This window comes from Arachis ipaensis, chromosome B09, assembly GCF_000816755.2.
Source record: "Arachis ipaensis cultivar K30076 chromosome B09, Araip1.1, whole genome shotgun sequence".
Classification (NCBI taxonomy): Eukaryota; Viridiplantae; Streptophyta; class Magnoliopsida; order Fabales; family Fabaceae; genus Arachis; species Arachis ipaensis.
Window position 1 is genome coordinate 139189475 of NC_029793.2, and position 12780 is coordinate 139202254.

At 32.3% G+C, this 12780-nt stretch overlaps 2 protein-coding genes across 2 annotated transcripts; both read right to left on the bottom strand.

Moving 5' to 3' along the window:
• On the bottom strand, nucleotides 3441-5050 carry LOC110266970 (protein FAR-RED IMPAIRED RESPONSE 1-like). The gene is made up of 3 exons (XM_021112071.1): nucleotides 4593-5050; nucleotides 4499-4508; nucleotides 3441-3941 (listed from the first exon to the last, which is right to left on the bottom strand). Exons 1-3 carry the CDS (start codon nucleotides 5048-5050, stop codon nucleotides 3441-3443), a joined length of 969 nt encoding a protein of 322 aa, XP_020967730.1.
• Nucleotides 6393-8961, bottom strand: LOC107616290 (serine decarboxylase 1-like). The gene is made up of 5 exons (XM_016318264.2): nucleotides 8778-8961; nucleotides 8450-8681; nucleotides 8162-8355; nucleotides 7819-7955; nucleotides 6393-6996 (listed from the first exon to the last, which is right to left on the bottom strand). The coding sequence occupies exons 1-5, from the start codon at nucleotides 8959-8961 to the stop codon at nucleotides 6436-6438; spliced, it is 1308 nt and encodes a 435-aa protein (XP_016173750.1). The 3' UTR covers nucleotides 6393-6435.

Sequence of the window (12780 nt, forward strand, 5' to 3'; positions counted from 1 at the left end):
TTCACAACTTTAAATTCTGGAAAAGGCGGTGGTAGATGCTGGAGTGATAGCAGCATTAAAGTTTACTGAAACAACAACTTCAGAGTCAATCTTACCAGCTGCTGAAGTTTACAAAACCCCAAAGAAAAAGATAAAAATCACGAACGAGTTGATTGAAAAGTGTTATCATTGGATAACACATGTGAAACAGACAAGAGATGGTAGTAATGAATATGATGCAATATTTGTCTTGAAACATAAGGCACTTTATGAGGGGTTAAGAGAATATTTTATGTCTTTAATGCCCAAAGAACACGTGCATGCCTCGGTAAATTCTTTGCCAGTTGCAATAACGTTAATGATTTTTCTAAACATTCTTATATCATATATCTCATAAATTTTCATCCTGTAGGTGGTTAGTATACACAGCATGACTCTCAACCAAATAAAAGTTCGGCGGTATCAGGAACAAATATACATTGTGCCGCTGGATATTGTGGTAAGCTAAATTTCTTATTCACTGCTGATTGCTGTTCGGTTCAGTAGGAATGTTAATAATGATTCACCTGATTTTTATGTGTTTTGTTGAGTTCTTTTGCATGAAGAAAACTTTTCTCTTGATGATTGAATGCTTTTCAAGTATTATTCAGCACATGAATTGTGTTCGGTTCAGTGCATGAATTGTGTTTGGTTCAGTGCAAATGTGATTTAACTGATATTCTTTTTGCAGAATTTTATGTTGGGAACACATGGCGAGTCCTACACTGATAAAAGGACAAACAAGGCCTACCGGTTCGATATTGAACAGTATGCCCACCACTGCCAGTTTCTTGACAAAAGAAAACTTGCATCGCATCCATTTGTAAGTTGTAATTTCTAAAAATTCTTCGATAATTTTTTTGTTTGCTATTGTTTCGACTGAAATATTTTATTATTTTTCCAAACTTCAGCTATTTGTGCCAATTTGCAATGGAGCGCATTGGTGGTTGTGGATTGCCGATGTCAACAAAAAGAAATTCTATGTGCTTGACCTTGTCAATAAGCTGCCAAAAGATATACCTAATTCGAGGAAGAAACTGAACAAATTTGTTGTAAGTTATTTTCTTGTAAATTATTCAAATTATTTAGTACTTGAAATGAGTTCGGTTGAGTGTTTTTGATTTATTTTTTTCAATTTTTGCATACCTTTTAGGGATTAATAATTTCTCAGATGAGGGTTTATGCTGGGGCGAAACCCTTAATGGAGGATGGACTAGAAGTAGAAGCAGAGTATATCCTACTAAATGGTCAACGTATAGAATAATAATATTTCTCTTTTATAGTGCTATTTTTAATATGTTTTATTTTGTATACTATTAATCGTATTATACTTAATTCTTGCTTAGCTATGATTGTGGAATATCCGTCATGAAATGGCTCAAAACAATTGATCCACAAAAGATCAAAAGCGGGATGAGATATAAATATAGAGTTTGGACACAAGTTAGTACTTTCTAAATTTATAAACTTCTTTCTTTTCTGATTTCAGTTGGGTTCATTTCTTATGTAACTAATTCCTTTCAATTAAAATGTAGGGAGAGATTGATAGCTTCAGGTACCAATATGGTCCACACATTCTGTTGCATGAAATGAACAAAATCAGAGACCAAGTGATTTGGGAATCTGAAGCAATAAGACTCCCGAAGCTATCTGCTGTCCTCTCCAGCCCTTATTGTAAATTCACATATGGGGATTTAGATAGTAAATAGCATATACTATGATTGGCTGGTTGTAATTAACAATATTTTGTTTAACTTATTTAAAAAGCAAAAAAAAAATGCTTACTTCAAATGTATATATGTCACTATTAATCTAAAAGTTAATATAAATATTTATATTTGATTCAAGATGGATTATTCATCTGAGATGTTAATTTATATATCTGTTAGAACTGTCTGGCTACTGTTTTATTCCAGGTTCTCAGTGATTGCAATCATTGTATTTACCAATATATTACGAACTCCAAAAGAACACAGTGAACGGAAATTAATACATTAGGCGAACCAAAAGTTGGAAACACACTGAACCCCTAAACCCTGAACCCTCAACCAATAAACCCTAAAACACTAAAACCCTAAATCCTAAAACCATAAACCCTAAACCCTAAACCCCTAAAACCCTAAACTCTTAAAACCCTGAACCCTAAACCCTGAACCCTGAACCCCTAAACCCTAAACCCTAAATCCCTAACCCTAAACCCTAAACCCTAAACCCTGAACCACTGAACCCTGAACACAGTGAACCGAAATTAATACACTGGGTGAACCAAAAGTTGGAAACACACTGAACCCTAAACTCTGAACCCTGAACCCTGAACCACTAAACCCTAAATCCTAAACACTAAACCACTGAACCCTGAACCCATAAACCCTAAAACCCTAACCCTAAACCCTAAACCCTAAACCATGAACCCTAAACCCCTAATAAACCCTAAACCCTAAGTCTTGAACCCTAAACCCTGAACCCTTGAACCTTGAACTCTGAACCTTGAACACTAAACCCTAAAATCCTAAATCCAAAACCCTAAACCCTGAAAATCCATCCAAGAAAGAGTTTTAAAACTCCACCAATGTAAGTTAAAAATAATTATGTTACTCTTTTAGATTTTTTAATAATTTTTATTTAATTAATCACACGGAAAATGTAACTAGCACTACACATGATTCCCGTTTCTCAAAACAAATTCTAATTATTCAACTTAGAAATTAATACACTAGACGAATCGAAAAACTGCATATATCAATATAGAATTTCACAAAAAAAGTGACTATTCATTAAAGACTAACAACATTAAAAAATTAACCCTGCTATAACCATGGTGAACCAAAATTTGCTCATGGGTGAACAAAAATTTACATTAATAAAAGCTAAAACTTGTACAATCCTCTCTTGGATAATTCATATCTGGTGCATTGTAAAGAGTGGAGCTTGACTGAATCGATGATCCGAAGTCTGAAAGATTCAACTACAAAAGACATAATTAATTGTATATTAGCAAAATGAACAATTGAATTTTTAACTAATCAAAAGCAAGTCAATTTTACCTCGCTTAGAGCTGTCTTTTTCTTTTTCTTCATGGTATTTGAGATCTTTTTTTCCAGGTTTGATCCAAGTCTATTCTTGAGCTGAACTCTTGTTTTGACACGTGGTGGGTTTTGAAGGTCATTCATATTGCTTAATGTCGCTTCTTCGTGGGTTAACAAACTTTTTTCTTTGCTTCTTTCTTGATATTCTTCCATCTCCGCCATGACCTTGTCAAATGCTCGGTGCAGAATTCCGGTCAACTCTTCAGACTCAGATGCAAATTAACATATATTGTGCCACCAAAACACCAATTCGTCAAATCTCTTACTTCTCGGCTCCAGTAGAGGTTCATCTTGGCTGCTCTTGATGTGTGTATGTCTCCTCTTTATGTTCTTGCTCTAGCATTCCAATATGTATTTTGGTGCCACGTTATCCACTCGCTCAAAGCTTAGGACGCTTAGGGAATGGCGGCACAATATGCCCCTAGACTCAAACAGCAAGCAATGGCACTTTACATCTTGTGATTCTGCGTCGTAGGTGACGACAAACTTGTTGAATGTGGAGTTGGAAACCTGCTCTATGACTTCATATGTTGTGAAACCTAGGGTGGAATGCATTGATCTTGTGATGCAGCTCACTTTACCTCTGAATTGAGCTTGAACTTCCCTAAACTTCTCATGGGTATATACATGATGAAACTGTGCTTCTATTGCTGATTTTGTTGTGCACGGTATCACGGTGTGAAAATCTGCAGCATCGAGTTCTCTCTCTGCTTGCTCTCTACTTGCTAGGCAATTGTCGTATTGCTTCACGAATTGTCTCAAGGTGCTATTCCGTGTGATGAACTTGTTCAAAAATGAATGCATGCTCTCGCTCCTTTGTGTGCTTCTCATGCCGGCCTAAAAGTGGTGATCCAAGTAAACTGAAATCCATATATGCCGATCCTCATACAGCTCTACAAACCAAACCAAACCCATAAGGTGTGGTGAACCGAAAACAGTGCATGCTTTGGGAAAAAAAAGATATGAGCATGATAATAATTCGAATTGAAATCTCAATTACCTGAAAGTCACTTGTTGCCTCCGAGACCGTACTTTCTAAGGAAATCGATCCAGTTTCTGTCAAATGCTTCTTTTGTGTATGAGTTCCAAATAATATGGCTCATCTCTTGTTCAATTTCGTTGTGTTCCTTGTAGCCATTTAATTTGCTTGGAATCTTCTTCATAATATGCCAGATGCACCAGCAGTGAATTGTTGTTGGCATGCACAGCTTAATTGCCCTTTGAATCAATAGGCATTGATCGGTAAGAATACCTTTTGGTGCCTTCCCTCCCATGCAACGTAGCTAACACTCAAATAACCATTTGAATGATTGGATGTCATCATTTTTCATCAGCGCGCATCCAAGAAGTGTTGACTGGCTGTGGTGATTCACACCCACAAAAGAACCTAAAACCAAATTGTACCTGCATAAATAACAAGCAGACGGTGGTGAACCGAAATATATACACGCACTGAACATCAAAAATATATTTGAATGAACCGAATACCTGTTTGTGTTATAGGTGGTGTCAAATGAAACCACGTCTCTGAAATAATCAAATGCAGCCATGTTTCTTGCATCAGCCCAGAATGCATGTTTAATGTAGTGATCGCCTTCAAGGTTGATCTCAAATAAGAAATTTTTGTTCTTCTCTTTCATTCTTACTAGGTACTTCCCAAATTCTTTGGCGTCGTCTTCTTCAAAAATATTCTGTACTTTCCTTGTGATGTAATTTCTCACATCTATTTCAATAAAACCTAGTTCACGGTGGCTGCCAGCTGCTACCACAAATGATTGGTAAGTTTTGCTCGGTCTGATTCCGGCTTTCTCGTGGGTTTCGATGGTGTGATGCACAAACATGGTAAGCTCCCTGTGTTGTTTGAGCATCTCAGCCTGGCTTGGACAACAAGGATGTGAGTGATTCAAAACAACTTTGAAAATTGTCCAAAGACCAATATCCTTCATTATGTGTACGTAAATTCTGGCCGGACAATTTAACTCAGCTGAAGGGTTTGTCTTCGAAGTTAGAGATATCTTTGATTTTCACCTCCCCTCTCTGGTGCATACAATTAGTTGATTCTTAATCTTGTCTCCATCCCGAGTCGTGTTCCTTATTTTCGTAGAAAAACTGGTAAGTTTGGAATAATGTTTGTAGAACTTTCTAGCTTCTTCTAGTGTCTTGAAAATCATTCCCACCTTTGGGACAAATTTTTCATCCATAACACAGCTGGTCTGCACGGTGAACCGAAATCTTAATTATGGTGAATCGAAATCTTAATTACGGTGAAACAATTATATAGTGTTTAGGGAACAAAACAGAATATATTCGTTTAATTTTTTTTAGACTCCTTCCTGCATACCGAACCGAACACATAATGGTGAATCAACTCTTTAGTACTTACCGAACCGAAAAGTTACTCATAGTTACTCACACTCACAGTTACTCACAGTTACATATTATCAATTCAATTCAATTCAATTCAGATATAGATCACCTCAGTCCATTCAATTCACTTCAAATAAAATTAGCAATTTCATTCCATTGAATTTGATTCAAAATTCAATCATCCAAACCTCATCAAATTGATGCATTTCGGAAGAATTATCCAAATCACACTCATTCAACTGATTTGAAGTTGATTCATTCATTGTTTCAATTCAGAAGTGCAGATCGAAGAAGAAAATGAAGAAGAAGATGAACGACGAAGCTAATTACGTTGAAGTCAATCCAGATCCATAATGCAGAGAAGAAAAACGCGAATAGAGGAGAACAACGAATTTAATTAGGTTGAAGAAGAAGAAGGTACTTGGATTACGTTATATGGAAAGGTTTACGTTGAGAAAGGTTGATCACACAAAAGAAGAATTATGTTATATACATTATATGAGGCGCGTGTAAAACAAACGAGTGTGTGGGTGGGGGAAAAACGTGTGGAGTGGAAGATACTTGGATACCATCCATGTAATTTTTACATGAATGTAGAGCTCTTCCGTTAAAATTCAATACATATAACTGATTAAACTGTGTTATTTTTATCAAAATTAGATCAGATAAATTGATTTGGCCAAAAAATTGGTAAACCAAATCTTAAACCAGTCTAAATTAATAATTTTTTATAAAAAATAACTATAATACCCTTATTATAGAAAATAACTAATATATATATATATATAAAATAAAAGTATTTTAGTCATTTTCTATAATAGGGATATTGTAAATTAATTGGTGTTTCAATACGGCAGAATTACTAACTATAGGTTATGGCCTACGAAAATCATACATCTCAATATCTTAATTATCGTAATCTTCATATACAATATGCTAGCACAACACGAATAATGAATTTCAATCAAGATTTCAAATTGTGCATTGAGCAAGAACAATTTGCAGCGCCAACTTCTTCTGCTATGCACAGAGGCTGAAAAGAGCCATAATCCTCGAACCGTGAAAATGATCGTTTATGAAGAAACTCAGTAACAAAAGAATCCAACATTTGAATGGTAACATGCTGCATGACCACCACGTGTGCAATGTTTCCTTGGCACGCCAAGCTCCACCTACGGCTAAATTGATGATCAAGAGGCCTCTCAAACACAACAATGTTGCTATGCTCATTTAACATTGCACCAATTCCAGCATCACTTAGTCGATTGTGCAAGTAACGTGCATTGGCTATGCAATTTTCCACTTCGTTTTGAATCCCTATTGAGCCTTTCTTTTTGATAGCATACCAAAGGAAGATTGGAGCATGTCCACATCGACTACCTGTGATTGTTGCATCCCTTGATGAAGCATTCATGTATTTAGAACGGGTTATTACAACTCCACAGGGAATTGGACATCCCAAGAATTTATGCCCAGACACACTCACACTTCCAATGGGTTTCTCGAAACTTATTACTTTCGGTGCCTGTAGAATAATAATTTAATTTTTATGAAAGAGTTTTATACATAGACAATCAATCATACTAATTTTTATAAAAGTAAAATATTAATTTTTAAATTTATTACTTAAAAATTTATTTAATTTAAACACATAAATTTGATTAATAATTTTGAAATATTTTTTACTACATTAAAATTAAAATCGTAAAATAATTGTTTATTCATATATTTATTAGATGGACATAGATATAATTACATCTTATTACTCTAATGAAGGGATGTATACTAGTATCTGTCACTTTAGATAAGTATCCAATTAATTATAATTCTATGAAAATAATTATAAACATTTTGACTTTTAATAAATTAAACTAATTTTATAAAATTAGCCTTATTAATTATTCCATGTAATTCCAAAAATAAGTGTCATTTATATATGGATTAAAATATTAATTTAAATTAGTTTAAAGTTTTGTTCATAAATTTTTTTATCAAATTAATTTATCTTATTTAATTTTGACTAAAATAATATAATTTTTTTTAATTATATATATTAAATTTTAATTATTTAAAAATTATTTTTATTTTAAAGACGTTTTAAGTATTTTTATTTAAGTGGCTCCCAAATACAAATAGCCACTCATATAAGATTTAAATTTAGAAGAATGTTAAGGGATTAGTAACTTTTGTGATTTATAGTCATCAAGTAGTTATTAATAATGTTTTTAATGGTATGAGATTTTATCCAATAATATAAAATTACTCATTTTTTTTACTGATTACATGCTTACCAGAATTTAATAAAGTTGTTGCTTTTAGACTTTTCCTAAACTTAAGTGTGACTCACTGCTTTGAGAAAAGGGAGCATGATTCCAAATAGAGCTCCATCACAGTGGATGTAGAATCTATCACGACTGAAACCAGTTTCCTCAAGTGTTTTTATTACAAGATCAACGTCGTCAACAGCTCCTTTCATCGTTGTGCCTGTATACATATAACAAAAACCCTTTACAGAACTAGGTGCATAAATTTATTGATTTCATAATATATCAAAGATGAGAGAAAGTAATCAAGTTAGATTTATCTAATAGTTTTGTGCATATAGAAGTTCATTGTTCAGTAACAAATCTTTAAATAGAGCTCAGATCTAAGACGAATTAGTCTTTAAGCTGCTAGGCATGAGGATATACCTATGTTAAGATTGATTATGGCTGGCTTGTCCTTGTGATGAAGTAGTGAAGCTTTTAGATCAGCACAGTCAATCTCACCGGAGACAAAAGTTCTAACTTTGACACATTGCACTCGGTACATTCTTGCTATCTTAAATATTGAATAATGTGAATCTTCGGAAGTATATAGAATCCCATCAGGAAATTGCTCTCTCCTACATCAATGTGCCGTTAGGATACACTTTTTTTTTTAATGATAATAATAATAATAATAACTACAACAATTGTAAACAAAAATAAGGAACTGACCCTACTAAAATGGCGTGAAGATTGGCTTCAGTTCCACCAGTAGTAATGCATCCCCAATACTTATCTTTTTGTATGTTCCACAAATTAGCAAACCAATCAAGAACACTAACTTCAAACGATGTTGAATTTAGAGAGCAGCCGGTCCCAACAAATGCATCACCTGCATTGTTTAGATGAAATTGTAGCAATGGTACCAACGCATCGTAGTTGAAATTCTGATTACCGGGGTAGCCTGCACAAGTACAAACCAAACACATTATTAACATTGTATTAAGAATAATAAAGTCACAGAAATGCGTTTTTGTTTAAAAGCAAAATTAAAGGCTACCCAAGTTGCGCAAGTTGAAGTGATTTACAGTGTGGAAATAGTGATTAATGACGGCACTCAAATTGGCTTGTGGCTCCCCAGTGCAGTGATGGGAAATAGCAAGGTTCATGTGGCATCCATTATTGTTATTCTCTTCTTGTTCCTCCTCTTCTGTTGTTGCCTGAGGTGGCGGAGTTAATGGCATTGAACACAAAAGAATGACCATATAAATATTGATAATGCATGATGATGTGGAACAGATGGCTAAACAGATAAGAAAGGGACAAACTTATGAATAGGGGTGGAAATATGTACCCTATTTGCAAGTAGCTAATTCGATCTCATTCGATTGGGTAGGGTTACTAACTTGACCCGCAGCGGGTAGGATAGGGTGCAGGTAGGGTTCTCGTGCGGGTTGGATAGGATGCGGGTTGAGCTTCAACTTTACCTGACCAATTCGCACTCTATATATGTTTATGTTATATATTTATATAAAAATATATTTTAAGTGGATGTTGAATTAAAGACCTCGCACTAAATGCAAAAGATTCTTAACCATTAAAAAAAATCATTAATTAATAATTTAATATTTTTTTATATAAAAATCAGTTCTATTTTAGATTATCATCAAGTTATATAATAATAATAATGTTGTATATTTTCTATAACTCGCGGGTAGAATCGGATACCCACGGATTAAGAGCGGATAGGTTTAGGGTTGGAATATTCTCAACCCGCGGGTAAGATAGGGTTAAGTTTATATAAAAATCTCAACCCGCAGATAAGATTAAGGTTGAATCCAAACCTATTTTATCCTACTCATTGCCACTCCTATTCATGAATGAGTCATGAGTAGTTCTGATGAGCCTACCACCATTATTTAAGGAAGAAGACCTCTGATCAGTGATAATTTTTCTCCACGAGAAAAAAATATTTCTTCATCCTCCCATCATTCTCATTTTCTCACCTTTATATATATATATATAGAGCCTGCTGCATCAGCAAGCTAAGCCTAACGTTAGTAGCCAAGTTCTTATGTGGCTATGCATACACATATTAATGGTGGGACCAAAATTAAAGTTGACAAAACGGATGAACTTAATTATCTTGATGAGTTGTAGTAAGAAGAATGTTAAAAGGGATGAAATCCCGATTAAGTTTTCTTAAGATACAATAAAGACTTTTGTACTTTTTGCTGGATTGTAAAAAGCAATGTAAATATAGAAATGAGGAGTGTTAGGGATCAAGGATTTTATGAGTTGTAGTTATCAATTAATCATTAATAATATTTTTAATGGTGTGAGATTTTATCTAATAGTAGAGAATCACTCATTTTATTTTTGTTGGCTAAGTGTTGGTCAGATTTTGATAAAAATGCTTATCCCTAAACTTTCTCTATAGGAATATTGATGAGGAGTGTTAGGAGATCAATAATTTTTGTGATTTGTAGCCATCAAGTAACTATTAATGATGTTTTTAATGGTGTGAAATTTCATCCAATGATGTAAGATTACTCATTTTTTCTTTTACTAATTACATGCTGGCCAAAATTTAATAAAGTTGCTGGCCTTAGACTTCTCTATGTTTAATTTATAGGGGAGGGGTAATGCTAGGTAGACAAAAAAAAAAAAACTGCCAGAACTTGCTTTATTTAGCATTAATTAATTATCACAGCAATTAATAAATACTAAATAAGGCAAGTTATGGTTATTTTTGGCTGATTTTCTTTGTTTACCAAACATTTTCGAACAAGAACTTCTATCCAATGTTTATTTGTTTCTATTCTAGGTTTCTTTTGTTAACAAAAGTTGTTTTTTTTTTGGAGTTAACCATCAATTTAGTATTTTAACTATTTAAGTACTGACAAATTTTTTTTAAAAAAATGTTATTAACGAAACAATTGATACAAATTAAATTAATCCAGCAATCTCAAAGATTCTCCAAGCTCATGATTTCCAAGCAAATAGTAAAGCACTTAAAAACAAACACATACATTCACCACCTACAACAAAAAAAATAATGCATCGATAAGGAGCTGATAGCACTATTTACATCTGTGGATATCCAACTCGTTGTATTTCAGTCGCTATAGATTAGCAATTCAACCCACATACAGAATAACATCAAATTTGGTGGTAGGATAATTTTATCTGTCCAACTAACACTCTTAATTTTTAATATGAATATTTGTAAAATATATATACATCCGCCCAAATATTTAGTATCATTGAAATATGTATTTAATTTTTTAATAATATATAAATAATATTTGATATTAATCTTTTAATAAATTCAATATATATACATATATTCATTCTAGTATGTCTATATATATACTACGGTATTTATGATGTTTCAAAAAGTGTTACTAAAGTTGAAATAATGATTTTTTATTATTTAACAAAATTTTAAAAGTGTTGCTAAAAAAAGTAATACCAAAATATATAAAAAAAACTTTAATTTTAACAATACTTACATAGTCATCGTAATCACCGTAAATATAGACATTATATAAAATGTACAAAATTTCAAGGACCAACAGAATTTATTATTTTTGCTCATCATTTTTTAGCTATCAATCAATCTTTTTTAGTTTAGTAATTCAATAACATACTTTTTAGCCAAGGTTTTGAGAACCGGACCGGTCATCGAACCGTTCTAGTTATTGGTTTACTGGTTTATTAGTCCAATCAGTTCAACTGTGGTTCAACCGAAAAAATATTTTAGAATAAAATAATAAATAAATTATAAATAAATATCATAAAATATAATTATAGTCTAATATAAATCTTACTAAAATATCTTCTAAATTTAAAACACTACTGAAATGTCATCAACCAAAACTATATGATTTTATCAAAATACAAACTCAAAAGTTAAATAATAAAAAAATATCTAAATATTAAATGCCAACATGAAAATTTGTCATTAATTATCAAAATTCGCAAAAACTTATTAAGTACTCAACATTAGAAGCCATTAATTTCAACTTTAACAGAATACAACTATACAAGTTCATGAACAATTAGGGTAACTCTTGGTCGGAGACTGCAAAACACATTCTTCGCTTTAGTAAACCATTTATCAATGATGACTTTCCAACATTAAGGTATCATTCCAGCTCAAACCTTTATACAGTGGCATGAATAATTCACTTCAACTTAGTTATATTCATTTGAAACAAGTACTAAAGAGTGAGAATTAGTATAAAACTTAAAAAAAAAAATTATTTTTGTAAAATGAAAAACACAAGAAATAGCCTAAAGATTATACACATCAATAAGATAGATTATTTTGGTTATGCAATTTACTTGATCCAAACTTTCACTCAAACAATGTGTTTCACTATATTTATATCATTTAGAAATTATAAGAATGCTGCAATAAAGAAAGAAGTACAAAATTGTTACCCATACGGTTTAAATTATGTTTTTCATGTATGGATATTAGATAAGGAATTCTTTTGAGAAATAAGAGAAATTCTTTTGCCAAATAATTATTAAAGGAATGACACAATTAAAATAGAAACTTAGTTGTTACATAACCCACTGGACGAGAAAGCAGTCCTTTGGCTCTGTGTTTAATATTTATATTGGCTGCTAAATTCTTTGCTAATCAGCCTAGCTTCATTGTACCCTTTGCAATGCATACAACACAGAATTAAGTATGTGGTATGTGAAACTTCCTAACAAGAGGTCAAGAGCTATAAAGAAATTAATTTACAGTAGTAGTATAACAAATCCATTTTAAGCAATAATTTCAACAACAACAATTACATATTCCATAATCAAATGCAAAACCTGTTCACAAGAGCAGAACCTGTTCAATTCATATCAATTTATATTTTTTTTCTTATTCATTAGAACAAAGATACTTAGTAATGTAATGTAGCAAACTGAATTACCCATGACATTATCAGTCTACAACTTCTATGTATATATATATATATATATATATATATATATATATATATATATATATGTATTAGTTATAAAAAAATGAAATATATATTATAAAAAGAATT

Bases quoted from the DNA above. Each gene is read 5' to 3' on its own strand.
- LOC107616290 (XM_016318264.2), bottom strand. From the start codon at position 8,961: ATGCCATTAACTCCGCCACCTCAGGCAACAACAGAAGAGGAGGAACAA. The intron at 7,956-8,161 runs GTATATCCTCAT...ATATGTATACAG, and splicing joins CATAATCAATCTTAACATAG to GCACAACGATGAAAGGAGCT. The intron at 6,997-7,818 runs GTGAGTCACACT...ATTATTCTACAG, and splicing joins TGCTCCCTTTTCTCAAAGCA to GCACCGAAAGTAATAAGTTT.
- LOC110266970 (XM_021112071.1), bottom strand. From the start codon at position 5,050: ATGAAGGATATTGGTCTTTGGACAATTTTCAAAGTTGTTTTGAATCAC.